Source organism: Asterias amurensis, chromosome 11 (genome assembly GCF_032118995.1).
Source record: "Asterias amurensis chromosome 11, ASM3211899v1".
In the NCBI taxonomy this organism is placed as follows: domain Eukaryota; kingdom Metazoa; phylum Echinodermata; class Asteroidea; order Forcipulatida; family Asteriidae; genus Asterias; species Asterias amurensis.
Genome location: NC_092658.1, coordinates 18,266,834 through 18,294,479, shown reverse-complemented (window position 1 = coordinate 18,294,479; position 27,646 = coordinate 18,266,834). Strand labels below are relative to the sequence as shown.

At 38.3% G+C, this 27,646-nt stretch overlaps 3 protein-coding genes across 3 annotated transcripts in view; 2 read left to right on the top strand and 1 right to left on the bottom strand.

Moving 5' to 3' along the window:
* The first annotated feature begins 36 nt into the window (after positions 1–36).
* Positions 37–15,348, top strand: LOC139944248 (charged multivesicular body protein 6-A-like). Its single transcript, XM_071941223.1, has 7 exons — positions 37–98; positions 1,107–1,238; positions 2,710–2,819; positions 3,492–3,666; positions 4,225–4,290; positions 13,552–13,699; positions 14,208–15,348. Exons 2-7 carry the CDS (start codon positions 1,182–1,184, stop codon positions 14,270–14,272), a joined length of 621 nt encoding a protein of 206 aa, XP_071797324.1. The 5' UTR covers positions 37–98; positions 1,107–1,181; the 3' UTR covers positions 14,273–15,348.
* On the top strand, positions 8,226–9,200 carry LOC139944092 (somatostatin receptor type 4-like). The gene has a single exon (XM_071941048.1). It carries the CDS (start codon positions 8,226–8,228, stop codon positions 9,198–9,200), a length of 975 nt encoding a protein of 324 aa, XP_071797149.1.
* Positions 15,349–15,469: 121 nt separating the features above from the next.
* Positions 15,470–27,646, bottom strand: part of LOC139944244 (uncharacterized) — a 34,411-nt gene continuing 22,234 nt past the window's right edge. The window contains exons 9-10 of the mRNA XM_071941219.1: positions 26,421–26,571; positions 15,470–19,887 (exon numbers count right to left, since the gene is read on the bottom strand). Of these exons, the coding sequence (XP_071797320.1) occupies positions 19,676–19,887; positions 26,421–26,571 (363 nt within the window). The 3' untranslated portion in view covers positions 15,470–19,675. The remainder of the gene's footprint in view (positions 19,888–26,420; positions 26,572–27,646) is intronic.

The following is a 27,646-nucleotide window of genomic DNA, read 5'->3' as shown; positions in this document are numbered from 1 at the left end:
CATTGATCTGAATAGTAAACAAGATGCACACGCATAGGAACGAGGTGGTGATCATGACTCACAATTTGTTTTGGAAGAGCACAACGATCGACTTGTGGGTGAGTTTGTCTCTTAGGGAAGTTTACTTCTGGCCAAATACTGGTTATCAAAAAGAGTGCTTCCAGATGATTTAACTTTTGATATTGTTACCATAATGTGTATTTGAGTTTGGTTCCACTGTGTATCACCGATCCCGTTATTTCAATATTTGATTGAGATCATATTGTCGGTGTTCAGTGCGGTGTCAGTATGATATGTCATTGTGTATAAATAAATGATGACAGGAGGGTATCCCCCCAATGGTAAATATGTGATCGTAGCCGTTTTTAACCCTACATCCTCATGAAGACCAGAGGATTACACTTACAGATTTGCCCATTTTGTTAACCACTTAAAAAAAGAAAACGCCCATTTAAATTCAAAATGACACGTATTATTTGAATTTGATCTCCATGCATTATACACAGATCATTCACTCAATGATCAATCACTGGTTTAACCAGTGGTTATTGCACCTATTAACTATTTTCTAAATTTATTAAAGCTCAACTTTCCACCTGTTTCACGCACACCTAGTCTTCACCTCCGATTGTTTTAGTTTACATCCAGAAGTGGAGTTTGCTGAGTACCAGTGTAGATGTAGATGTAGACTGCGTACGTAGAGAACAGTATTGTGTTGGGCGCAAACTTCAATCCTCGTGCACACTTTAGCCTCTGCTGAGTACGCAAACTTGATTGCTGAATTCCATTTTTTGCACACAGGTTTTACATTAGCTTGCGCACCAGAATTTTCCAAGCAAATTTCAAGCCTTGCACTAATTTGGTGCTGTCAAAAACAATTTTTTTTTTTGACTTGCGTTTGCTGCATTCCCGTCAAACCACAAAACAAACTTTTATTTAAAATAGAATCCTTGAGAGTTTAAAAGGTTTTTTTGTTGATTATGACCCAAGAAGTCCAACTGGTGGTCAGACAGGATAACAATCATCAAGGTAGATTAGTTTATCAACTTTGTTGACCATTTTAATTATTTTTTGGAATAAGCATTTAACTCGTAATTCTTCATCAGCTATGCGCCATTACTCCACGCATGCTGAGTGAGGTACCAGAAGTGGCGGATGATTGAGATTTGTACTGATGCACCATGGGTGGCTTATTCGCAAAAAAGAGCAGAGTTACTGAGCAAGACAAAGCTGTGCTGGTAAGTTGTCATTTATTTATTGTTATTTTAGTGTCCCTAAAGAAGTTTGTTTTGAAAATCCAATCCCAGGTTGTAGCGTTAACATGGGGGTGATCCCTGGCTACACAGTTACAGGTTTTATGGCTTCTGACTGGCACCCCAAACAAAGGTATTGATAAAATAGGGACACCACAAACATAGGCCTAGATAGCTCAGTTGGTAGAGCTACGACCTGTTAATCCGAAGGTCATTGGTTCAAATCCCACTCAAACCTCTGGTAAATTTGTCTTTGTTCCCCCCAAATCATTAAAACATGATATTTTTCTGTTTTCCGATTTTTTTTTGCCCCCAGAAAAATTTGAAAAGTCTAAAGAGCCTACACCATGTGTACTTAGAGTGTTTCCTTAACACAAAGCAGTAAACTTCTTACCTTGCAAAAGAGAGCTGTTCGTAGAACTTCTAATGCTGGTGCCCATCACCATACAGCTCTGTTAATTTTTTAACCTTAGATTATTACAAATTGTTGACTTTTATCAACTAAATTTGGGTAAATTAATGTATAGGCATAAAGCTATGAACAACGCTTTGCCAAGTTGCATTAATTCACTTTTCACACTTACTTCAAACATCCATTCACACTATACTCGTAGTACTGCCAATAAAAATCTGTTTGTTTCCCGCCAGAGAACAACATTGTACCAAAATAGTCTTGTTTAACGTGGCATTATGTTTTGGAATGGTTTGAGTTACTCAATTAAATCTTCAGTCAATCCTCCTGCCTTCACAAGAAAAAAAAACAAAAAACTTCTTGATGCTTATTCGTAGGTTTGAAGAATGTTGTTAACATACTCACCATCAAACATTATACTAGCCCCTGGCGTGTATTCTGTTTGTCTAGTCTGTCGCGTGTTTTCTGTCTTCTGTATAGTATTTTCTGTTGGTTGTCTGTCAATAGGTTAAGGCACAAAAGCCTCTGCTTCACCTTAATCTAATTGTTGTCCTACTTAAAGCTTCCTATTATATATAACTATCTAAATCATTGTGAACTTTCATTTGTTTTCATATCCTAAGTTATGTATTACTGTAAACTACTCATAATTTGAATATAATTAACAAACTTTGTTAAATGTGTAAATGTACATGTACAATGTACATGTGTAGGGCAGCAATAAAATAAATGTGTGCAAATACAAATACAAATACAATGTAATTTTTTCCAAAGACCAACTATCATGCCTGCCGTCGATTTCACCAGACTCTTTCTAACTTAGGATAAATCTTTGGACTTATAGGGAGTTAAGTTCCATATCTATAGATATTAGGATGCATTGAATCCATCCTAAGTTAGGACGGGTGTTTCGTTCAATACCGTTTCTTGAAATCGACTGCTGATTATTTACCCAGTCAGTTTCCTTTGTGGTTTATTATTTGAAAAATAATGGTTTATTATTTGAAAAATAATAATGACAAAGTGTTAAATTGTTTTACTCAGCAACTGAAACAACAGAGAGATCAGTTGAAGAAATACCAGAGAAAGATCGAGAACAACTTATCGAGGGAAAGAGGAGTGGCCAAACAGCTGCTAAAAGATGGAAAGAAGGAGTAAGTTATTTAAATTGTTCAGAACTCGGCCATCTTGCTTTGTCTCCATTGAAATCAGTATAGACCTGTCTATAGTATTGTAACGTCAAAGCCCAAGTTTTTGCCAACTGAGGATGGAAAACTATGGAAAGCTACAAATGAAAAACAAAAAACAGATAGCTACTGTTTGATACAATGTTACACAAATATTCAAACATACATGTAGTGTTGAACTTGTTGGAAACAACCAATATTTGAGGTATTTTATTTAGCTGAAAAGTTGCAGAAAATGTTGAATTTTGTTAAAACATCTGGGAAAAAGGCACTGGAAGTGCTTCAGTAGAAACTAGTAGAAACCCAATTTCTTCAATGGGTGCCCTTTACCAAATGCCTTGGTGACCCATTCCTTTAAAAAAAAACGAAGCATACAGACCTGTTTCGCATGGGTGCTTTAATTTGTGGGATGTCCTCAATAGACCTTTCCCATAAAGTATGCTAATTACATTTACGCATGCGTACAGACCCTATTGGTTGGCAAACGCCATAGGGTTGCACTGTAAGCACAAGCACAAACAAATTTGCATCACGCCACCATCATCCCCCTACAAAAAGCAGCCATGTTTCTTTTTTTGCCGACCAGTCTAATATTTCATGGGAAGGGTTTATTATATTTGCCTTTTTTCATCGTTTTAGGAAAGCCAAATTACTCTTGAAGAAAAAACGCTACCAGGAGCAGGTGCTGACCAAGACGGACAACCAACTGGAGAGTCTGGAACGGCTGGTTCAGGAGATCGAGTTTGCTCAGATTGAGGTGCAGGTCGTTGAGGGTCTGAAAAATGGCAATGACTGTCTCAAGAAGATGCACCAGGTTTGTCTCTAATAATAACATTAATAATAATGATATTAATTTTGGTTGTACCCTTACACCTATGTGTGTTAGCACTGTAAACTCAATTGTTTCCCGAGTTTTGTGAAAAGAATTACAGGCACATTACTTGGTTGGGATTTGAACCCACGACCTTTGCAATTCTAGAGCAGTGTCTTTATTGACTAGACACCGAAATTGCCCATCTGTCTAGTGTTCAAGACCCTATTCTGAGATGCAGGGCAAATACATTTAAGCAACAATAGAGAATATAAAAAGATACAAATCATAAAGTTAACACTAAAGGACATGCATAATATCACTACTTATATATGAGTCTCAGGCAAGAAACAGTAAACTTGCAGGTACAATCATGTATTGAATCTCTTTTGTTAGAGTGTAGCTCTGAAGAGAGCCAGTGTGGTCTTGTGGCTCTGAAACCAACACTCCAACAAAAGAGATTCAATACGTGATTGTTATTTTTTTAATAAACTGAACTGTATTGTTTGTAAATAATATGCAAATGCAAATAATATGCAAATGCTGATTGTTTATTTACAGATGATGTCACTGGATGATGTGGAGAGAATAATGCAGGACACACAGGACGGAATCGAGTACCAGAGGGTAAATCTTGAAATCAGAAATATAGCTCATATATTTATTTCAGTTTGTACATTTGCAAGAATAAGGCATTTGCGAGTTAGATTTTAATAATATCTGGTACAATGGCGCTTACATTTGAATTCAGCTGACTATGGAGACAGTTGATATGTCAAGTGGTTCGGGGCAAGCTTTTGTATAGCAACCTCCAGATGTTAATTTTGGTTTTTACCAATACACCGATGTGTGTTAGCACTGTATACTCAGTACTTTCCCGAGTCCTGTGAAAAATGTCACAGGCATGTTACTCGGGTGGGATTCGAACCCACGACCCTTGCAATTCTAAAGCAGTGTCTTACCAACTAGACTTCCAAGGTTGCCCGGCAGCTAGAGGCAGTTCGAATCCTACCCGAGTAACATGCCTGTGATATTTTTTCACCGTCTCTTATGTAAATTAGGCAAAAGCTTGCCCTGAATCATGTGACATAGCAACTGTTGTGATAGTCTGAGGAATTCAAATTTAAGTAGTAACTTGTGATCAAGCTCGTCATTGTACCAGACAATATTCAAATTTAACACCCAAATGGCTTAGAGCCACTTGCATGTAAAGGCCACTTGTGGCAGACATTTTTCCAGGGGGAGGAAAACTGGCACAGGAGAAAAACATTGCACATTTTTGTTCTCATATGGTCCTAGTTGGGAATCGAACTGGGGCCACAGTGGTGAGAGGCGAGCGCTTGAAAGGGTTTGGGTACTTTTTGTACGACACAAATCACAATGTCTACAGGTATAAATTGAACTAACACATTTGATGATAATGATAGGAGAAAGTTTCCCTTGTATCATTTCTTGCAGATGTGCTGTAGTTTTTTTGAAAAATGAGTTTATTTTTTTATAGCATGTACAACAAATTTATGCAACTCTCCTGAAAACATTGCTCTGTGATTTTTACTTTTATTTCTCAAAAACTTAACTACTAATGAAGCTGAAACTTCTACAGGTAAATTATATTACATATTATGTTGAAATTTGAAAAAAGTCAGTAATCAGACATCACTAATGGCCTTTAAAAAAAGTTTAAGTGCTTGATGATTACCTTTTAGTATTTTTTTTGTTTGATAACAAAAGAGAGTGAGGAAAAGCACTATCTGCTGATGGACCACCTTTCCTGGAGTGTCACTCTTAATTATTACTGAGATGCATAAAATTACTGACTGAGGTTTGATAAACTGTGATGTTGTTTCAGTATTGTGGTTCTAGACCTGAGTACAATTTGATACAAGCCACAAACAGGACTGCTTGCATTGACAGAGCAGCTCTAAATCAGCATCATACAGGATTACAAACAAAGACTAATTGGGCAATATGGATGGCGCTATTATAAACCTGTTCAGAGTTCTTATTGTCTTGATGCCATGTGTTGGGAGTATTGGATTTGTTGGAAATGTTCTTGTATGTGTGACTATAATCTACACCAAGAAACTGCATAATGTGACCAATTTGATGATACTCAACCTCGCTGTTGCAGATGCTTTGGTCTCTGTATCTTATGCTCCGTATGCATCTATAGCTTTGCAATACTTACTTCTTGGAAACAGTTCATCTCATTCTAGCATCAGCCAGTGTACAGCAGACAGGCTGGATCAGTTCACTAGTAATTGGATATATGCTGTTTTTATCAACTGCTTTTGTGCCAACTCTGTTCTCAGTCTCACATTGGCCAACTATGAACGATTTATTGGAATCAGTCGACCTTTGCATTATTCAAGCTACTTCACAAGAAGGAAAATCACACTGTTGTTACTTGCTGTTTGGGTAATTCCAATAACAGTGTATTTGCCTCGGTCAGTCCTCATAGTAGATCAGTACAAAAGAGACAATTGCACATTGGTGGTACAAAACAAAACTGTAGTCTTTGGCATTGCAGCAATGCTGTTGCTCCTTCTACCCATTGCAGCTACAATTTGGATGTACATCAGAATCCTCATCAACCTGAAACAAGGAGCCAGAAACCTAGAAGAGCAAGGAATCCAAGGCCCAGCTCAAGAACTTCACCAAGCTCACAGGAAAGTCACCAGCACTCTTGCTATCATCACTACAGCTTTCTTCATTCTTGTCTTGCCTGGAGCTATCTGGTTTTCCGTTTCATTGGTGTTTGAACCAGAAGTTGTTTTTTCATTAGTTAATGAGGCCATATGGAGTACATGTGGACTTCTCGCCATGCTGAATTCTGCCATCAACCCAGTCTTGTATGGATTAAAAGTTGAAAAGCTCAGAAAAGCATTCATATCCATGGTGGGTCGATGTTACCAACGAAATCATCAAAACCAAGTTGGACCTCTGTGATTAAGATGACATTGACATGTATCAAGCAGGATGAGAAGACTTGCACAAATATGAGCGCCTTGCACAACAAAGCTAGAAAAAAAAAAGTAAGGGTAAAAGAAAAACTCACCAAACTCCAACACCATTGTTGTAACCCACTGTTGACTTCAGTACTCAGTGATTCAAACTGCAATCTTGTGGAAACAGTACTCAATCCGTCAAACTCCAGCACCACTATAGTAACCCACTATTGGCTTTAGTACTTATTGAATCAAACTGCAACAGTTCTCTTGTGGAAACAGTACTCAATCCATCAAACTCCAACAATATAGTAACCCACTATTGGCTTCAGTACTCAGTGAATCCAAACTGCAACAGTTCTCTTGTGATCGCATCAACTCCAATACAACTTCAGTAAAGCACAAGTCTCAACTCATCAAACTGAATCAGGTTGCGTGCTCTTGAACTTTATAAAGTTAGTGCAATATTAACATCTATTAAAAAGGTGCAATATGATTGTAACCTTTTGTCAAGCAGTCTAGGACTTAATATTTTTTTTTGGGGGGGGGGTACAACGATATATTGTTGTTGTTCACCTAACTTGGAATAAATTAAAAAATGAAGTGATATATTCTTGTTGTAGTCAGGTTTGGTGACTGATTGATATGATCACTTTGAATTCAAACTGAAAAGAGCAGTATCTAATGATGGAAGTGTTTGGCTGAGTGGTTAAGAGCACCTAGTTTTAACTCTGGTGTTTCTGATCAGCAGAGTGTGGGTTCAAGTCCCAGTTGTGTCACTTGTGTCCTTAAGCAAGACACTTAACCATCGCTTCGTCCTTCGGATGGGACGTAAAGCGGTTGGTCTGTGTGTTGTGTAATGCACGTAAAAGAACCCAGTGCACTTATCGAAAAGAGAAGGGGGTTCGCCTCGGTATTCCTGGTTTGATTGACAGCATATTGCACAACAGCGCCTTGTAAACCATTACATGGTACTATGTCAAAGGAGTTGATCTCATGATTCAAACGTAGTCCCACATACCTTGCAGGAAAAAACGCTATGTTAAAGCGCCTTGAGCATCACTGAGTGATGGATATGCACGCGATATAAAAAGCCGCTGTTATTATTATTATTATGATGGCCTTGACCTGATATCAACCACTTTGTCTGTTAATAAAGTCACAAGACATATGAGTGACGGGCAGCAGTCACAGTATTACAATTCTGTATGGGATTTAATTTGGTTGGGCGAGCAGCAATGAAAGTGCAATGAGCCAAGTACAAATATAATGCTAATTGCTTTTTAAAATAGGTTATATTTACTTTTGGGGTTGCAGGTATGGTACTTTTGATTCAATCAAGTTAAATTCAATAGAGTGCTTGTTTTGTTATATGCATACTTAATTGCAAACAAAATAGTTAGGAAAAGCAGTATTTGCTGATGGACCACCTTTCCTGGAGTGTATCTCTTAATTATTAAACTAAAAGGAACGTTAGTGACTGTGATGTTGTTTCAACACTGTGGTCCTAGACCTGAGTACAATCTGATACAAGTCACACCCAGGACTGCTTGCATTGAGATAGCAGCTATTAACCAGTCTCACATGGGATAACACAGTGACTCGATGTGCAGCATGGATGTATTTTTTAAAACATCTGCAGTTATACTTTTCTTGATTCCAATTGTCGGCAGTATTGGATTTGTTGGAAATGTTCTTGTATGTGTGACTATAATCTACACCAAGAAACTGCATAATGTGACAAATTTAATGATACTCAACCTTGCTGTTGCAGACACTTTGGTCTCTGTATCTTGCGCTCCTTATGCATCTATTTCTTTACAATTCTCCCATTCTAAAAACATTTCATTACATTCTAACAGCAGCCACTGTCCAGAAGACAGGCTTTTTCAGTTCACTAGTACTTGGATATATTATTTCTTTATCAACTGCTTTCGTGCCCACTCTGTTCTCAGTCTCACATTGGCCAATTATGAACGATTTATTGGAATCAGTCGACCTTTGCATTATTCAAGCTACTTCACTAGAAGAAAGATCACGCTGTTGTTACTTGCTGTTTGGATAATTCCAGTAATAGTGTGTTTGCCTCGGTCAGTCTTCAAAATAGATCAGTTCAAAAGAGACGAGTGCGTAAACGGCGAGCTACAAAAACCTACAGCCTCTAGCATTTTAGCAATGCTGTTGCTCTTTTTACCCCTTGCAGCTACAATTTGGATGTACATTAGAATCCTCATCAACCTGAAACAAGGAGCCAGAAACCTAGAAGAGCAAGGAATCCAGGGCCCAGCTCAAGAACTGCACCAAGCTCACAAGAAAGTCACCAGCACTCTTGCTATCATCACAACAGCTTTCTTCATTCTTGTCTTGCCTGGAGCCGTTTGGTTTTCTATATCCTTGCTTCTGGATGCAGACCTTTTCAATATTGATGTTGCCATATGGAATGTATTTACACTTCTCTCAATGATGAATTCTGCCATCAATCCAGTCTTATATGGATTCAAGTATGTTCAGCTGAGGAAAGCATTCATATCCATGGTGTGTAGATCATGTAACCAACAAAGACAGCCAAACCAAATTGGTCCTCTGTGATTAAGAAAGTACCAGGGTGTGTCTAACTACAGAGAAGTCTTTCAAAATCTGACCACCCGAAAGCTAACTTTAAGTCGTTAAACACTCCTAAACCCATAAAACTCCAACACCATTGTAGTAACTCCAGTATAGCGTTGCCTGCGCAAGGAGTTAAGCACAGCCTACCTTGCGCAGGAGTAGGCTAACTCTCTGGACCTTCACCCCATAAGTCTAACAGAAAGCAGAACCTTGACAGTTGGTAACAGGTGATGGTAGCCCCGCAGTGTTCAGCTAACTAGGACTAGTTGACCCCTGCCATAGTCCCATGCGTTTAGCTTCAGGGTCGTTGGTAGGCACTAGATGCTGGGGGAAGGGAGAATCTCCCAGACGGCCGCCAGCAATAGACCGTATTGAATAACCCTAATTTTGCTGTGAAAGTCGCCATCTTGTAGGGCAAACCGTATGCGCGTCCAAACGTGTACATCAATAAGGCACGCAGCACGCAGCATTCCCGGTTTGATTTCTACTGCACATGCACGCACACAACCATGCACACGCACACAGACGCCATGTTGTAGGGCAGATATTTGAACGGTGACGTCATATTCAATATGGTCTATACCAGTACAACTGTAGTTAACGACAGTTCTCAGCTCATCAAACTGCAATAAAAGGAGTACGTGTCATCGAGAGGCTTCCTCCATTGTATTTCATTGTATTTTGACTCCACGAGGGTAAGTCCAGAAAGACCTGGGGCGGATTGCAATAAAACGGTCTTAGTCAGCTGTCTAAGACCAGTCAGTTATAGCCGGCTATCTGTCTTAGACGGTCTTAGCTTAGTCAGTCATTAAGCCTGTTGCAATAAGCCGGTCTTAGATAAGTCGGCGAAAAGTAATGCAATAGAACAAATGTCCCATTATACTTAGCACTTCTGCAGTCACTGGCGGTACGGCATTCTTCTTATTGCTTTGGTTTAAATCATTGGATATCAAATCTGTGAGTTGTATCATTTTTTACTCTTGGGAACATATGTTTACGATACACTGTATCGTCATCAATGCCTCTCACGGGTGTAATCTATTTCTAAAATACAATCTCGTCGTAGAGCTCTTTGCATCAAATCATCTACAACTAACAAATGCAGCGCCATCTTAAAGAACCAAAACAAAGACCGATTATAGCCAGCTCAGGGGCGGATTGCAATAAAACGGTCTTAGTCAGCAGTCTAAGACCAGTCAGTTATAGCCAGCTATCTGCCTTAGACGGTCTTAGCTTAGTCAGTCATTAAGCCTGTTGCAATAAGCCGGTCTTAGATAAGTCGCTGAAAAGTAATGAAATACAAACAAATGTCCCATAATACCTAGCACTCTGCAGGCACTGGTGGTACGGCATTGTTCTTTGCTTTGGTTTAAATCATCCGATATCAAATCTGTGAGTTGTATCATTTTTACCTTTGGGAACATACATTTACGATACAATCACCTTGATCATCATCATAATGCCTCCCATGGGTGTAATCTATTTCTAAAATAAAATCTAATCCTAGAGCTCTTTGTATCAAATCATCTACAACTAAGAAATGCAGCGCTATCTTTAAAAAAACAAAAAACAAAGACCGATTATAGCCAGCTCAGAGCAGGCTTAAGATTTAAGACTGGCTATAATTATAGACCGCGCTATTGCAATCGGTCTATAATAAAAGACTGTCTAAGCGCGTCTCAAGTTAGCCGGCTATAGCGCATATACTGGTTTAAGACCGCTTGGTGCAATCCGCCCCTGAGCAGGCTTAAGATTTTAGACTGGCTGAAATTAAAGACCGCGCTATTGCAATCGGTCTATAATTAAAGACTGTCTAAGCGCGTTTCAAGTTAGCCGGCTATAGCGCATACATGTAGACTGGTTTAAGACCACTTGGTGCAATCCGCCCCAGAGATTTCAGTCTTGGTTCTGGTCATGAATCGAATTGACGGCCTTGTCTCACATCCGAGGTTTTGCAAACACAGTTTGTGACTTAAGGTTTTGTCTCAGATAAAGAAACAACAAATCTTGGTACTTCAAACACAATGTTTGTTTCTTTGGCTTTGTTAAAGTCATGGTGCCAGCGCGGTACTAACTAAAATAAAACATTATTCTGTTAATTCCACTTAAATAACTTTGTCAGACTTGAAGTAATAACTTCGTTTCTAGAGCACAATACTCTGCTCTTTAAATACTCTGAAAATCTGATTATCTTTAATTGCATGGTATCAATAGTTTCTTTTTTCATTTATTTAATTTGTTTGTGGTAGTCAGGTTTGATTGAAAAGTTTGAAAACAAAACAACTGAGAAGGGTAGCATCTAATGATGGACTTGACCTGATTTTAACCACTGTGTCTGTTAAAGGAACACGTTGCCTTGGATCGGTCGAGTTGGTCTTTGAAAAGCGTTGTAACCGTTTTTTATAAAATGCATATGGGTAGAAAGATGTTGCAAAAGTAGAATACAATGATCCGCACAAACATGCCTCGAAATTGCGTGGTTTTCCTTTTACCTCGTCGACTAACACGTCGGCCATTTATGGGGGTCAAAATTTTGACTCCCATAAATGGCCGACCGTGTTAGTTCGCACAGTAGAAGGAAAACCACGCAATTTTGAGGCAAACTTGTGTGGATCATTGCATTCTACTTTTAAAACATCTTTCCAACCATATGCATTATATACAAAACGGTTACAAACGCTTTTGTTTTGACCAACTCGTCCGATCCAAGGCAACGTGTTCCTTTAATGAAGTCACAAGACATGTGAGTGACGGGTACTAGCAATCACAGTATTAAAGTTCTGTATTAGGATTTAATTGGATCTTATTAACTACACAGGGACTGCTTTTATTGGGTGATGTGAAATTGCAACAAGCCAAGTACAAATACAATGCTAATGGCTTTTTAAATAGATTATAATTACTTTTTGAGTTTCAGGTACGCTGCTTGATGCTCGTTTTTATATGTGTATATGTTACTTGTTTGCAAACAAAACAGAGTGAGGAAAAGCACTATCTGCTGATGGACCACCTTTCCTGGAGTGTCACTCTTAATTGTTACTGAGATGCATATTTAGTGACTGTGAGAATGGCTTAGTAGATCTGAGTACAATCTGATACTAGCCACACCCATATTAGTGACTCTGATGTTTTTTAACACTGTGGTCCTAGATCACATCCAGGGCTGCTTGCATTGAGAGAGCAGCTACATGTATAAACCAGTCTCACACAGAATAACACAGTGACTCAATGGGCAACATGGATGTAATTATAAAAACATCTGCAGTTTTACTTGTTTTGATGCCAATTGTCGGAATTATTGGATTTGTTGGAAATGTTCTTGTATGTGTGACTATAATCTACACCAAGAAACTGCATAATGTGACCAATTTGATGATACTCAACCTTGCTGTTGCAGATGCTTTGGTCTCTGTATCTTGCGCTCCAACTGTATCTATTTCTTTGGAATACTTTTATTTAACTAACATTTCAATGAATTCTAACCTCATCCAGTGTACAACAGACAGGCTTTTTCAGTTCAACAGTACTTGGATATATTATTTCTTTATCAACTGCTTTCGTGCCCACTCTGTTCTCAGTCTCACATTGGCCAACTTTGAACGATTTATTGGAATCAGTCGACCTTTGCAGTATACAAGCTACTTCACTAGAAGAAAGATCACGCTGTTGTTACTTGCTGTTTGGATAATTCCAGTAATAGTGTGTTTGCCTCGGTCAGTCCTCAAAATACATCACTACAACAGAGACAATTGTGTAAATGGTGAGGTACGACAACCTACAGCCTCTGGCATTGCATTAATGCTGTTGCTCCTTCTACCCATTGCAGCTACAATTTGGATGTACATCAGAATCCTCATCAACCTGAAACAAGGAGCCAGAAACCTAGAAGTGCAAGGAATCCAGGGCCCAGCTCAAGAACTGCACCAAGCTCACAAGAAAGTCACCAGCACTCTTGCTATCATCACAACAGCTTTCTTCATTCTTGTCTTGCCTGGAGCCGTTTGGTTTTCTATATCCTTGTTTCTGGATGCAGACTTTTTTAATATTGATATTGCCATATGGAATGTATTTACACTTCTCTCAATGATGAATTCTGCCATCAATCCAATCTTATATGGATTCAAGTATGTTCAGCTGAGGAAAGCATTCATATCCATGGTGTGTAGATCATGTAACCAACAAAGACAGCCAAACCAAATTGGTCCTCTGTGATTAAAGTTGGGGAACACCACCCGAGTTGGGGAACACCACCCGAAATAAACTGAGCTAAACTTTTGTTTAAATTATGTGAATTGTGAACTGTCGACTGAAACTCACCATTATTCTGTTTTAGGAGATTGATGAGTTGCTTGCTGGTAGCCTGACGGACGATGACGAGGCGGCCATCTTGGAAGAACTCTCTCAGCTGACGGGAGTGGAGGGGACAGAGTCTCAGCTTGACCAATTACCAGATGCACCAACAGATCAACTTCCTGAAATTGGTAAGAATGAAATCGCAAGAAAAGTTTTACTAAAAAAAGGGGGGGGGAAGTATCCCAGATATATTTTAACTCAACTTATTTCGATTTATAAAAACACAATTTGACTTCAAGACTGTGTTTTGCAAAACAATGCAAACACAATTTGTTCACATTAGGTCTAGTTCCCCAGGTGTTTAATTAAAATTATGAACAATTTGGATGGAAACTAGACAATTTTTACTAAAGCAGGGCTTTAACCTGCAACCTGCAACCTCTGGAGAAACATGCCGGCGCTCTACCAACTGAGCTATCTAGCCCTAATGTTATTTGAAAGTGTTTGTGCCCTGTAACATTTGGCTCACGCTTTGTGTTATTTTTAACTGTTTTTTGCACTGTAACATTTGGCTCACGTTGTGGGTTATTCTGAAGTGTTTTTGCTCTGTAACATTTGGCTCATGATGTGTGTTATACTTAAGCATTGTGCGTGTAACATTTGGCTCATGATATGTGTAATTTTATACTTTGACAGAGAAAGAAAAGAAGAGACGGAAAGAACAAGATGAGGATGAGCGGGTTATGGTGCCAGCTTCATGAGACCATTATTTATCCCCAATAGACCTTATGCATTGATGTCATCCAGCCGCCATCTTAGAAGTAAAACTATGACGACATAGTCAAAACACACAGATTTATACGAGCGGCGCACAGGTTTGGCCAATGAACAGCCCGCTTTTTGTAACTCTAGGTGAGGGCGCCCTACTGATATGACATCATTCACATAAGGTCTATAGATAGTTCCTACACATTTTCACACATTGTCAGCCGTCTTTACTGGCAATCATACAGCATTAACTCAGGACTTTTCTGGGTTAATACAGCATGGTGTACATAGGAGATTTACTAAAATTCCTTGCCTGACTGGTCGGTGAGTTACTTGGGTGCGTAGGAAATGAGAATGCTTATAGCGCAGCTCTTAGCTGCCTGTAATGATGACGTGTATCGGGAACTATCTATAGACTGCAAGTCTTGTTAAATTTTTGGGTTATTTTTTTATGCAAGTTGCCAGACACACCAGAGTTGGGACCCCTTTTGTTTCCACTTTCATCATGAAACATTCCTATGCGTTATCACCAAATTACTTAGTCATAAGAATGTTTTTCCTTTTATGTTCATGAAAAACTTTTTGCAGAAAATATATTAAAAACTTTTAACTTGGTAAGCATACGTGTTGTAGCTTTCGATTCAGTTTATTTTGATTTTCGCCAGTCACCCTTCAGTGCGGCATGGAACTCAAGTGTTCATACAATTGGGAATAATAACTGTTCTTGAAGTCCGTTTAAGTACTGTTCATTTTATTTTAAGACACAAAGGCAGCATGGGTAGGCCTATCCCTCCTCTGGACTTAACTGTTGTGGGGGGTATTTAGCCAAGTACACTGCGATGGAAACGTGTCAATAATGTAGAGTCAGTACATGTACAAGAACAGCTCTTCTGTCTCGACAATGCATTGTCACGACTGGTAAGCAAGAAATTGTTCTTGGTGGTAATTTTACTTAAGTTTGTTGACCCCCAAGGTCATCTCACACATGCATGCTGGGACGATGTAAAATGGCGACCATTAACTAATGCATGGTTGAATGAATAAAGTATCAGTGATCTAGAAATCAGAAGGAACGTGTGTCATCCTTTAATGTACACTCACGCTAGATATGGTGTTTATACTATGAGACATAAACTAACGGAAAAGTTTCTGTATCACACCACCACTTTTTCATTTGATATGAAATAATATAGTATCTAATTTACCTTACTTTTTGAGATATGGCGGAGACAATGCTACAACACTATAAGGTTTGGGTAAATTTGTGTGTACACGTCTGCCATACCTCAAAAAGGCTTACAAGATACCCCTTTTTGTAAAAATGAGTGAATGGGTTTTCAAGGGGTTTCAAGGTGTTGAATTTACACCAGCTCTAATTATCACAGTCATACATGTAAGTGGAGAGTGGTTGGGAAAAGAGTATTTACCTCACATTTGTTGTGTAAGTCAGAGATTCTGGTTGGTTACTTAAAGCATCTCCAAGAAAATAACACCTGGATCAAGAGGCAGGCAGTTTCATCAGTCTTGAATGCTCTTTCTGATGATCTATTTGATTAAGCATGTCCCATTGGGGAGACCTCGGGGTCATGGATAGTCTTGGTTTCAATTGTTTTTACTGATTTGCTGATTCAACAAGGATGCCCTTGTCTTATGATGTGATTTGTTTTGATTTCTTCAAGTGAATCTTTTTAAAATGTGGAATTACTTTGAAGTGCGCCCTCTGTTGACGATTACTAAATCCAGCATTGATAGTGGTCATCAGCTAGTGGTTTATAATTTGTCTAGGACATATAAAACCATACCCTTTTTGTTTCAAGATTCATTTTGGCTCTGTGGCAAACTGACACCTTGCCAAGATTCAAGAGAGGAAAAATGTGAATAATAAAAATAGTGAAAAAAAAACCCCAAAAACAAACAATAATTTTGATCACTGTTTTGCATGCTGTGATATTAATGTAATAATTTGGTCTCCAAACTGCAAATGTTGACAGATGTTTTAGGCCTGTATGCTTCGTTTTTGAAAGGGCAAGGGCACCAAGGCATTTTCTCCTTGTTAAAGGGCACCCTATGAGGAAACTGTAAGTTTCTACTGAGCATACCAAGGCAATGATCAGGGGCCATGAAGACAATCGCCTTCGCTCAAACCTTGGGGTTCAAACTTATGTCCACAGAGGACAAAAGACAGCGTAACACTCCCAACATGATTCCCATTAATTTAAATAATAATAATAATATTATCAAAGTGTTATATAGTGCATGTATCTACCAACAAGGTACTCAAGTTATTAGTATATACATTTTTATAGAAAGATATGTTATTGAAGTTATAAAATCTAAGACCCAATTACATATATGTAGCACTTTTTACAAGGGTTTACAAGGTGCTACGGCACATTAAGCAGCCACAGCCAGGAACACAGGGGCATACCCATTCTCTTTTCGATAAGTGCACTTGGTTCTTTTATGTGCGTTACACAACACACAGTACCAGCGGCTCAACATCCCATCTGAAGGACAAGCAATGGTTAAGTGTCTTGCTTATCGACACAAAAGTCACAACTGGGGACTCGAACCCACACTCTGCTGATCAGAAACACCAGAGTTTGAATTCGGTGCTCTTATACCGCTCGGCCACAACACTTCCACTCTTAAAGAACTCATTGTGAACTCAAAAAGCAAAATCAAACAGCTAAATGTACAATTAATAGCAACTATTTGCATTTTTTATTTCACTTGTTAAATATTAGTTGTTACTCTTTTCCTTCCCCCCCCCCAAGTAAAGTAAATAGTATATAATGTTAGAAAAACAACACCTTCACAGTTTATTTTTTAAAAATGTACAAATATTTACAAAATGCAGTATCAAAAGTTATTTCTTTTCAGCCAAAGAAATGTTGGAAGCAAATAATATACAAAAAATGTTACATAGTATGTAAATAAAAAAATATACTGCATAAGAATCGCCCCAAGAAATCTCCTCTGTGCTTTTAAAGCCATTATACACTTTCGGTACAGAAAAAAAAAAAAGTTCACAGATTTACAAATAATTTACAGGGTTTACAGAAGGTAATGGTGAAAGACTTCTATTGAAATATTGTTTCATGAAATGCTTTACTTTTTGAGAAAACATTAAAACAATATCAATTCTCGATAGCGAGAATTACGGATTTATTTTAAACACATGTCATGACACGGCGAAACGTGCGGAAACAAGGGTGGGTTTTCCCGTTATTTTCTCCCGACTCTGATGACCGATTGAGCCTAAATTTTGTTATTTCATATATAAGTTGTGATACCTGAATGGTGGGACTTGGACAATACTGTTTACCGAAAGTGTGTAATGGCTTTAATGAAGCTATTTAGCAAATAAAATTCATTGATAATAATAAATATTAATAAATTGGGATGATAATCATCCTTTCTCGCAGCTGAGTAGCTGAATTGTGAAGGACACGGCTACAATGTTGTCCAGCCAAAAGCATGCAAGGGTGACTGGCAGCCAGCCACATGTGACCATATATGACCACAGACCACAGCCAGAGATCAAAAGTGGTTTTTTTTCCGGAGGGAAAGAAAACTTGAGAAAAGCGCTCAGGAGAGAAAGTAAAGTTTCCTTGGCATTATTGCGCGTCTGCTTAGTGCACAACTCTATGGCGTTTGCCAACCAACAGGGTCTGTACGCATGCGTAAATGTAATGAGCATATTTCATGGGAAGGGTCCATTGTCAAAGACCAGTATTTTAACTTGGTGTGTCCCAACATACATGTATGCATAAAATAACAATTCCATTTTCACATGTAACCAGCCATTCAAAATTGTGGACAATATCTCAAATGAAAAAACTGTACAATTTTTCAAGCAAAAATTCAAACCAATCAAAGTGTTCCTCACAATTTCTTTCTGGCCCGAGTATTCAAAACATATCCAGTGTGACACAACACAATAATCATCCATCCCAAAATTATTCAAACAAACAGTTGCAAAATCAGAAGATATTTCTAGTTTAAGACACTGGACACATTTGGTATTTATTAAAGACCAGAATTCTCACTTTGTGTATCCACCCCAACATATTATGTATAAAATAAAAAATCTGTAAACATTTTAACTCAATTGGTCATAGAATTTGCAAGAGAATAATGAAAGAAAAACAAAAGAAAAAAGAAATTTGTGTGCTTTTCAGATGCATAATATAAGGCTTCAGGTCTAAAGTCTTTTATTATTATCTTTTTAAAAAACTACATTACTTCAGAGGGAGCCGTTTCTCACAATTTGTTATCTATCAACAGCTCTCCAGTGCTTGTTATGCTAACAATTATTTTTAATAATTACCAATAGCGTCCAATGCCTTTAAAATTGCTTGAATTGGGACACACCACACGATAAGTGATCCAAACAAAACCAATCTTAGAATGCTACAAAATTTATCTTCATGTTTGAATACAAATATATATATATTTTTTAAAGGTGTCAACGTCAGTATAAAGATATAATATGTTCATTCACTTATAATAAAATAACTCTCTGTGATTAACAATGTTATAATGAAACAGTATTATTGCAATATTTTGTACAATTATCCAAAAAGACAAAACTATTTTAAAAGGTTTGGGTACTCTTTGTAGGACACAAAACACAATGTCCACAGATTTACATTAGGGTTTAAAGATAATAATGGTACAAAGCTTTTCTTAAAACATTACTGGCTGTGATGTGATGTAGTATTTAAGTTAAACAATGTCACAACAATAATTTTTATGCGACTCTCATGAAAACATTACTCTCTCAATTTCACCTTTTTCTCTCTCAAAAACTTGATGACTAATGAAGCTGAAACTTCTACAGGTAAATAATATTACATACATGTTCATTTACAGTGACTAGGGATTCATGTCATGGCTAAAAACTTGATCTACAAAATCTATCAAAACCCTTTAAGGCACTTTGTCAATTGATTTACAGTTGAGGCACATGATGATAAAAGTTTCTCCATAAAAAATAGATTTGTTTAAAGGGTCTAGGTACTTTTTGTGAAACTCACACAGTACATGTATGCAGATAATGATAGCAGAGAAAGCTTTCCTTAAAAGATTAATTGCTAACGTGTTTGAGAAATGAGTAACACAAGTCACAAAAATTATTTGAGTATGTAAAACGTATTTACAGACATTAGCGTTTGATTGTGAGGTCCCTATGGAATCATGAACTATAACCCAGTTATTGCTCGCTTGTGCATTGGCCGCCAGCTATCAAAGGGTACCATCATGAAAGGGCACCCTACCTTAAAGCAGAACTTGGGCAAAACACACACCATTGCAAATGTTTGTGCTGGTCTGACAAAATACTGAAAACTGTGACTGTAAGAAAAAGAACTCAGCTACAGGGCGAAGGATTTCTACTTGATGGCCGATTGTTTCTCCCTCTGAATGATGACGTCTAGGAGATCCTGCCGATCCATATTATGGAGGATGGAGACCAACTCTTTCATCTTGAAGGGTCGGAGCGGCTGGGCCTGCTTCTCCCAGTAGGCCAGGATAACCTGGGTGGGCTTCTTGCTGTACCGGCGGCAGTAGTCGTCAACCATGAAGATCTCATTTGCAGTTAGACCTGCAAAGAAATAAATGGAGATTTTCATATTAATAACATGATTCAATAGATGGTAATTAGCATCGGGGATAAAGAATATTAATTTTTGGTTTTACCCATTAACACTGATGTGTGTAAGCACTGTATACTCAGCACTTACCCAAGCACTGTGAACAAATCACAGGCATATTACTCGGGTGGGATTTGAACACAAGACCTTTGCAATGCCAGAGCAGTGTCTCACCAACTACATGTACACCACCCAGATTGCCCGGTAGCTAGAGGCAGTTCGAATCATATATTTAAGCAGCGAGTACTGCAACGATTTAATAGTACTGCAACGATTTAATAGATTGACATTTGCATCAGGGATAAAGAATATAATTTTTTGGGGTTCTTTTACATGCAACACACAACACACAGGACCAACGGCTTTACGTCTCATCCGAAGGACAGAGCATTATGGTTAAGTGTTTTGTTTAAGGACACAGGTGTCATGACTGGGGATTCAAACCCACACTCTGCTGATCAGAAACACCAGAGTTTGAATCCAGTGCTGTTACAACCACTAGGCCATGACACACCATAACGTTGCTGTATAGCAAGACTCTGACATGGTTCTAGCTTGAGTCACGAAACGTTTAGTGACTCAGACTCAAATCATCGTTTGCTGTAACTAGACATTGGGAACCCTTGACTTAATACCGTGAGGTTAGTCACTCAAGAATCTACTGTGGGTGACTGGACCTATTTCTGGGGCTTTCCCCCAGAATTGCATTCAAGGTGTGAGACAAAACAAAAACAAAAGTTTCATCCCAAAAAACCAATAAGCCTTTTTAGGATATGGCAGACACTACTATTTTAGGTTTGGGTAAACTTGTCTGTATACACTCAAACCAAACAGTGTACTCCTAAAGCGGCCACCATACCTCAAAAAGGCTAATGTATTACACAGCAGACATATCTTTGTCTTACAGTGTTCACTAGGTTACTGATGATCTGATGGTCATTGTGGAGCATTTAAAAGTTTTGATTTGGTGAGTTGGAATTTTCAAATTGTTTTCATTTCCCCGACGACGTGCAAGTCAAATATCTAAGCAATGGATTGTATACTTCTTGTACAACTTGGGACAAAAACAAAAATTTGTCTGTTTGTTTACACATTAAATTTTGAAATATCAGCAGTACTTTTTCACTCTTTGTATCGGTTTTAAATACTTAAAAAATAACTTGCCCCACTTTAGCCTCATTCTGAAAGGTTTGTGAAACTGGGTTTGATGCAATTTTCATATAAGTTGTACAATAATAGAGTTTGTTTCATGAGGGTATAACAAATCTACATGAAGTAGGAGGGGGAGGGGGGGGGGTCAAGATACAGCTCGGATCTAGAACTTTTTGGTACCCCTATAATTTGTTATTTCCCTGGGACCTTTTGAGACGCAAATCCAGTACATCCCATGACGGTTGTATGTAGCTCCCTGGAGGTAATCCTTGTTCCCGTCTTATGGGAAGGGACAAGTTCTCTGTAAGTTCCTCAACGAGGGGGGGAGGGGGGCGGCAGAGAGAGAGAGAGAGAGAGCGATGCATGGAGGGGGTCATGTGGTGTTACAAGATTAGAGGCAAACGAGGGGAAGTTGAAGTTTGGAGGGGGAAGCTGCATTTTGACTTCATCCTCTGCATTTATTTTTTTAAATATATTTTTGTTCAAGAACGTTTTTAGATTTTGAAGATGCTTTTGAGATGTTTATGCACAAATAAGTCACAAATTAAACTGCAAAAGAAGAGGGAAGTAACCTCTCAAATACATGTACATGTATTGAGTAAGAAATTCCATAAGTACAGCACATAAACAGTCCTGTACGCTTCATTTTTGAAAGGACAAGGGCACCAAGGCATTTTCTCTGGCTAAGAGGCACCCAAATTTCTACTTGAGCATTTCAAGGGCACGAACAGTGACCAGGGGGAGTGGAGGCAATCGCCTCCGATGCCTCCCTGAAGTACGTGTTTCAATTCAGAAAGAGCTTTTTCAAATGATATCCCAACACTTGCCGATGCAAATACCCAAAAAACACAATGTACAAATTACGAGAGAAGCACATTCCATTACTTACACACAAAATAAGTAAGTGCTACTGTTGTTGTAACTTGACTGACTTTATAGGAAACAATACGATGTAGTAGCTGCTCAATATCCCCTGCATTTAATTTAACTCCTCTCATTTTAGCATGGTTGTAAAATGTAGCAATGTTTCACAAGAGAACTTGGACAGTAGAAACAATTGTTGTCCTTCCCCATCAGGTATATTTTGTAAAATGTTACAACCATGCTACAAATTAGCAAGGGACCCTTGCTAACTTTCTCTTGTGTGAAAGGGGCTTAAGACATTGTAACACCATTGTTGGGACAAGTTAAACATGGTGGAAAGTTGATTGAACAAATGAAGTCACTACATGTACCTTCACATGTACATCCGCAAATTGTTTGAGACACAGGACACTATTGGCAATTACCCCCAAACTTACTCACTCAAATATTAAAAGGCTATGCATCTGAAAGCCAACAAAGTTGTGCAACAAGGGCGTTAAGGGTGTTTTCTCTTTCATTATTTATTTGCAATTTTGAAGACCAAATGAACCAAAATGTTTCACAGATTTATTGTCTTGTGTATATGTTGGGATACACCAAGTGAGAATACTGTGCAGATGTTGGGATACACCAAGTGAGAATACTGGTCTTTAACAATTACCAAAGATGTCAAGTGCCTTTAAATCAAAATTGAATGGATACGGATGTCAATGTACAGTGTACTTTCCGTTCTTCTTTGGGGTCTATTTTTGTACCACTACTGCACGTGACACATTCAAGGACTGAAAACTGTGCACTGCCGAAAAATGAAGGAGATAAACAGGATTTGTCTCTCACATTGGAATAAGGCCAGATAAAAAAATAAAACTGTTGAGCATCCCGACCGCTTCCTTTTTAGAGGCTGCCTCTATTTTTTGTCTTTCCTTTTTTTCTGAAAACAGGGATACATTTTAAAGACACTGGACACTTTTGATAATTGTCAAAGACCAGTCTTCTAACTTGGTGTATTTCAACATAGGCATAAATAACAAACCTGTGAAAATTTGAGCTCAATTTTGTCGTCGAAGTTGCGAGATAATTATGAACGAAAAAGCACTAGTGCTGGGTGAATAGTGAAATTTTGTTATATTAACCGGATATTCGAATAGTTTTTTCGCCGCTGTTCGTTTGTGAATGAGATCTTATAGGCGGATTGATATTAGTTTTAGACAGTATCACTCGGTTCATTCATAAAAATGACCGGATCTAATTGAAAGATGGCGATTTGCTTTTTCTTTTGATCGTGATTGACTCTACGTGAAGGAAAACTTTTGTAATCTTTGAACAAATTACGTCATTGTTTGAACTCTTCACGGAGGTGAGCATAGTTAAATACTTAATTTATGCTGTTTTATGCTGTCTTAATGGAAGTTTCATAAGGATTCAGACAAAACATTCATATCAGTTGTCGCCCGACGTCCCCGGATATTCGGATATTAAAGAATATCCGGTTACTTGGCTGTAATTACAGAACTATCCGGTTTATAAATAGCTATTCGCGCCCTATGCGGATATCCGGTTAAGAAAAAAAAGGCATTCGCGGTTACGGATAGAAAAACCTATTCGCCATTAACCGGATATTCAAATAATTCCCCCGGGCCTAAAAAGCACCCTTGTCACACGAAGTTGTGTGCTTTCAGATAATTGATTTTGAGAACTCAAAATCAGCTTATTCTGAAGTGTCAGAGGGAGCCGTTTCTCACAATGTTTTATATTATATAACTGACATACAGATCCTTGTCATTTGATTGGTGGAACTTACTTCACGTGACATTCACTATTACTCCCATCCACACCGGCGATCAAAAAGACCTATTCGCCCATGGGGAATAGCATTTCCCACTCAACAGTTAGGATCATTCTTGTTCTCAATGTTTTTGAGCAGTACAGTGCCGCCGCGCCGCTAATGTTATACTTTTAAAATACATCAAATGACAAGGATCTATATGTCAGTTAAATAAAACAAATATTGAGTGGCTTTAACTCGTGGAATGGAAGGAATATTATCGCTCGGTAAAATTTGGACTGTTCCATTTCACTCGGCTTCGCCTCGTGAAATGGAACAGTCCAAATTTTACCTTGCAATAATACTCCTCCCATTCCACTCTGAGCCACTCAATATTTGTATACTATCAACCTCTCCCCATTATTTGTTACCAAGTCAGGTTTTATGCCTAGATAGATAATTATTTTGAGTAAATACCAATCGTGTCCACTGCCTTTAATGATCTCAGACGATAACAAATTAATTTTGAAAAAAAGCTGAGGGGTGTCTTTAAAAATGTGTCATTTTGAAAAAGAAAAAGAACAAAAAGGCCTCCTTCCTTGTTTCAAAAAGGCAGGACGCTAAACATTTATTTATTTATTTAACAACAACAGAAAAGCCTGTGGAGGATGAACCTGCTGTACATGTGATGGGACAGCAGTGGGTCAGACTCTGGTTAACAATATCAACAATGACTCATCCATTTTAGTGCACCTGTAGACCCTTTCAGCTTAATACAGAGCAGGCCTGAATTACTATTGTTATATAAAAGTACTTTTTCCCCCAAAAATGGTTCAATATAATAATATTAATACTTCTGTATGTTCTTAGTAGTAGTTTATCAAAACCCTAGGGGCATATCCCAGCGCTAAATATTTATAGTCCTGCAAGGTATGTGGAGCTATGTTTTAAAGTATGAGACCTATTCCTATAATATAGCACCATGTAAATGTGGCGCAATGCAGCCAATCAGACCAGGGACACAGGGGCGAACTACTTCTCTTTGCGATAATTGTAATGAGTTCTTTTAGGTGCATTACACAAAACATAGGACCTATGAATTTTCCCTCCAATAATGGGTCAGTGTCACAACCAGGAATTGAACCCACACTCTGCCGAATCAAAAACACCAGAGTTTTAGTTTGGACATGTTGGAGTTCTTATTCGCTCCTTCACGACATCCCAATAAAAAAGAAAAAAAACCATAAGGGATGGAAAAAAAATTACTAATGTATCATTATGTTATATTTCAAAGAAACACAAAAAGTTGTCTTGTGACAGGAAGAGTCAAGTCTAAAGAGATCGGAAGTCACTAATTTACCACACAAGCATAACGCACCCAGTCCCACATTAATTCAATGAAGCTCCAACCTTCGAGCGTTATTCATATATTTATATGTAGGTTTAGCCGTGAACCGAAAACCTATAAAAAGGTTTTATTATGCACAGGGCTTGAATTTCTCGGAAAAACCCAGAAGACTATCGGGCTTGTAGCTCAAAATATTTACTAGACCAAAATTTGGTTACAAGACCAGAATATATACATGATGAAAAGAAAAATTGCTTTCACATGTTTAAAGGCAGTGGACACTATTGGTAATTACTCAAAATAATTATTGGCATAAAACCTTACTTGGTAACAAGTAACGGGGAGAGGTTGATGGTATAAAACATTGTGAGAAACAGCTCCCTCTGACGTGACCTAGTTTTGGAGAAAGAAGTAATTTTCCACGAATTTGATTTCAAGACCTCAAGTTTAGAACTTGAGGTCTCGAAATCAAGCATCTGAAAGCACACAACTTTGTGTGACAAGGGTGCTTAATTCTTTCATAGTTATCTCGCAACTCCGACGACCGATCAAGCTCAAATTGAACAGGTTTGTTATTTTATGCATAATGTTGAGATACACCAAGTGAGAAGACTGGTCTTTGACAATTACCAATAGTGTACACTGTCTTTAACAACTGAACTGTTTATTTTTGAAAATGCACTTTTCAAGAAGATTTATATAATTTGGCTTACGGGCAATCATCCTTTCAATTAACAAAAGTAAATTTATCAGAGACCTCTGGACTTTGTCCAGTTTTTAGTTTACTGGCCCAGTTCTAAAATCACTCTAAGGCCTCAGGCCTGTGGTCCAGTGATAAAATCCAGCTTTAATTGGTCTCATTGTGCTAGCTAGGTTCTGAAACTAGCTGAAAAACCCCCAGTAATTAATATTTGTATAAAAACCCAGAGCACGTTTTGTGATTTTTAACCCATACTTAATATCTTGGACTGACTAACGACCTGTTTTGAAAAGTCACCAAACCTTTTTCTAAATGAGCTTACCCAATACAAATTGCTCACTTGATAATTGTTGCACGTACATTTATAAACATGTGTACAAGAAATGGTTTCCTTTACTCTCTTTTTGGTTATGGGGAAGGAGAGGTTGGTTGGGGTGTGGGGGAGGGGGGGGGGGTGTCTTGGGTCTGCTAGGACAAGAAAACATGCGATTTTGAGCTAAACTGTTTATCAGATTTCACCACACTTTATCTGGGCCAGTCACATCGTGTTTAAACGGTGACCACAGTATTAGGAAACAAACATGCCCGTATTGGGGTGGGGGTGAGGTGGGGGGGGGGGGCAGCATTGCAACAAGGAATCTTTTAACTGGCTTACCTAGCTGTTCTGCGATGCCCTTCCAGTTGTTCTGGAATGTTATTTCTGTGTCGCACATCAAGCAGAATTTGACCAGGACGCCGTGAGGGAGTCCCATGGAGCAGCCCATCTCCTTGACATGCAGCATGGCATCCAAGACCTCATGAAGCTCCTAAGAATCCAAGACAAGTCAAATACACATTTTCAATATGTTCAAATGTGTCTTACATACATAAATATAATTATGGTTTTTACCCATACACCGATGTGTGTTAGCACTGTATAATCAGTACTTTCCAGAGTCCTGTGAAAAAATATCACAGGCATGTTACTCGGGTGGGATTCGAACCCACGACCCTTGCAATTCTAGAGATAGTGTCCAGTGTCTTTAAGGAAGTCAGTTAGGGGAACTCCCTAAAATTGTCACAGGTTATTGTCTCATTGTAGGATGATCCTTATGACTTCAAGGGGAGAGTGCTATGGTCTGACATGTGACATACTGTGCGGATGTTGTTATCATTAACAGGATGTGATGGGCAGCAGGATGTGATGGGCAGCAGGATGTGATGGGCAGCAGGAACTACCTGAACTGGTCAGTTAGGGTTAAAAAGGGCAAGTGCCAATTTCAAAAAACAAGCATTAAAAATTGCTAAGCATGGAAACAGGTTACTTAGATGCTTTCACATTCTGTTAATTCATTAAAGACGATTCTGTGTAACCTGTCACCATAATATGCCCAGACATCGGACATTGCTCATGTTAGAGATTTTGGGTCAGGAAAAAAGTTGGTAATATTTAATATGAAATAGAAATACATTGCTTTATTTTAGAATTGTACGTTTTATGTTAACATGGGAAAATTGGAAAATGTCAACCAGATTCAATAATACCTTATCATTGACCCTCTGCTCTGAGCGGGAGTAGGTCAACTTTGGCCGCCGTTGGTGGCCGCTGTGGGCAAGTACGTACAAGTTGTTTGTGCCCACTAAGGTCTCTATAAAGGTTTAAGGGCAGTTTTCAGTTTCATATACTGTAAGAGGAAATCGCAGCCTAATATCTTGGTGCTCATACATGTACACAGGAAAAACCTAATAAGAATTTTTTTTAAGGCACTGGACACTGGTGGTAATTACTAAAAATAATTGTTAGCATAAAAACTTACTTGGTAACAAGTAATGGAGAGCTGTTGATAGTATAAAACATTGTGAGAAATGGCTCCCTCTGAAGTAACTTAGTTTTTGAGAAAA